Source organism: Passer montanus, unplaced genomic scaffold (assembly GCF_014805655.1).
Source record: "Passer montanus isolate IOZ18808 unplaced genomic scaffold, ASM1480565v1 scaffold551, whole genome shotgun sequence".
NCBI classification, from domain to species: Eukaryota; Metazoa; Chordata; class Aves; order Passeriformes; family Passeridae; genus Passer; species Passer montanus.
The window spans coordinates 3,289-3,998 of record NW_024370497.1 but is presented as its reverse complement, the minus strand read 5'-3'; the positions used below and the strand labels follow the sequence as shown (position 1 = coordinate 3,998).

The 710-nt window shown below is 68.0% G+C and overlaps 1 protein-coding gene across 1 annotated transcript in view; it reads right to left on the bottom strand.

The window, feature by feature from the left end:
* LOC120510134 overlaps window positions 1–710 on the bottom strand; it is a 5,476-nt gene that overhangs the window by 3,063 nt on the left and 1,703 nt on the right. Inside the window, exon 2 of the mRNA XM_039725630.1 lies at window positions 317–425. Coding sequence (XP_039581564.1) covers window positions 317–425 — 109 coding nt within the window. The remainder of the gene's footprint in view (window positions 1–316; window positions 426–710) is intronic.

The following is a 710-nucleotide window of genomic DNA, read 5'->3' as shown; positions in this document are numbered from 1 at the left end:
GTCCCCAATGTCCCCAGGGTGTCCCCAATGTCCCCAGGGTGTCCCCAATGTCCCCAAGGTGTCCCCAGGGTGTCCCCGCGGTGTCCCCAATGCCCCCAATGTCCCCAATGTCCCCGTGGTGTCCCCAGTGTCCCCAGGGTGTCCCAAATGTCCCCAAGGTGTCCCCACGGTGTCCCCAGGGCGTCCCCAATGTCCATCCCCAATGTCCCCAATGTCCCCAGGGTGTCCCCAATGTCCCCAGTGTCCCCGCGGTGTCCCCAATGTCCCCAATGTCCCCAATGTCCCCATGTCCCCATGTCCCCGCGGTGTCCCTGACCTGCGTGGCCCGCAGGGCGCAGCCCAGGCTGGTGACACAGAGCAGCGCGTGTGACAAGGCCACCCCCGCCGCGTCCCCCATGGTGGCACCTGGGGACAGCCCCGGCGACCTGCGGGGACAGCGGGGGGTCACCGTGTCCCCTCCCCCGCTGCCACCTCCCCCCCGGTGTCCCCAAGGTGTCCCCAAGCCCCCGGTGTCCCCAAGCCCCCGGTGTCCCCAAGGTGTCCTCAACCCCCCGGTGTCCCCAAAGTGTCCCCAAAGTGTCCCCTGAAGTGTCCCCAAGGTGTCCCCAAGCCCCTCCGGTGTCCCCAAAGTGTTCCCAAGGTGTCCCCAACCCCCCATGTCCGCTCAAGTGTCCCCAAGATGTCCCCCTAAGGTGTCCCCAACCCCCCCC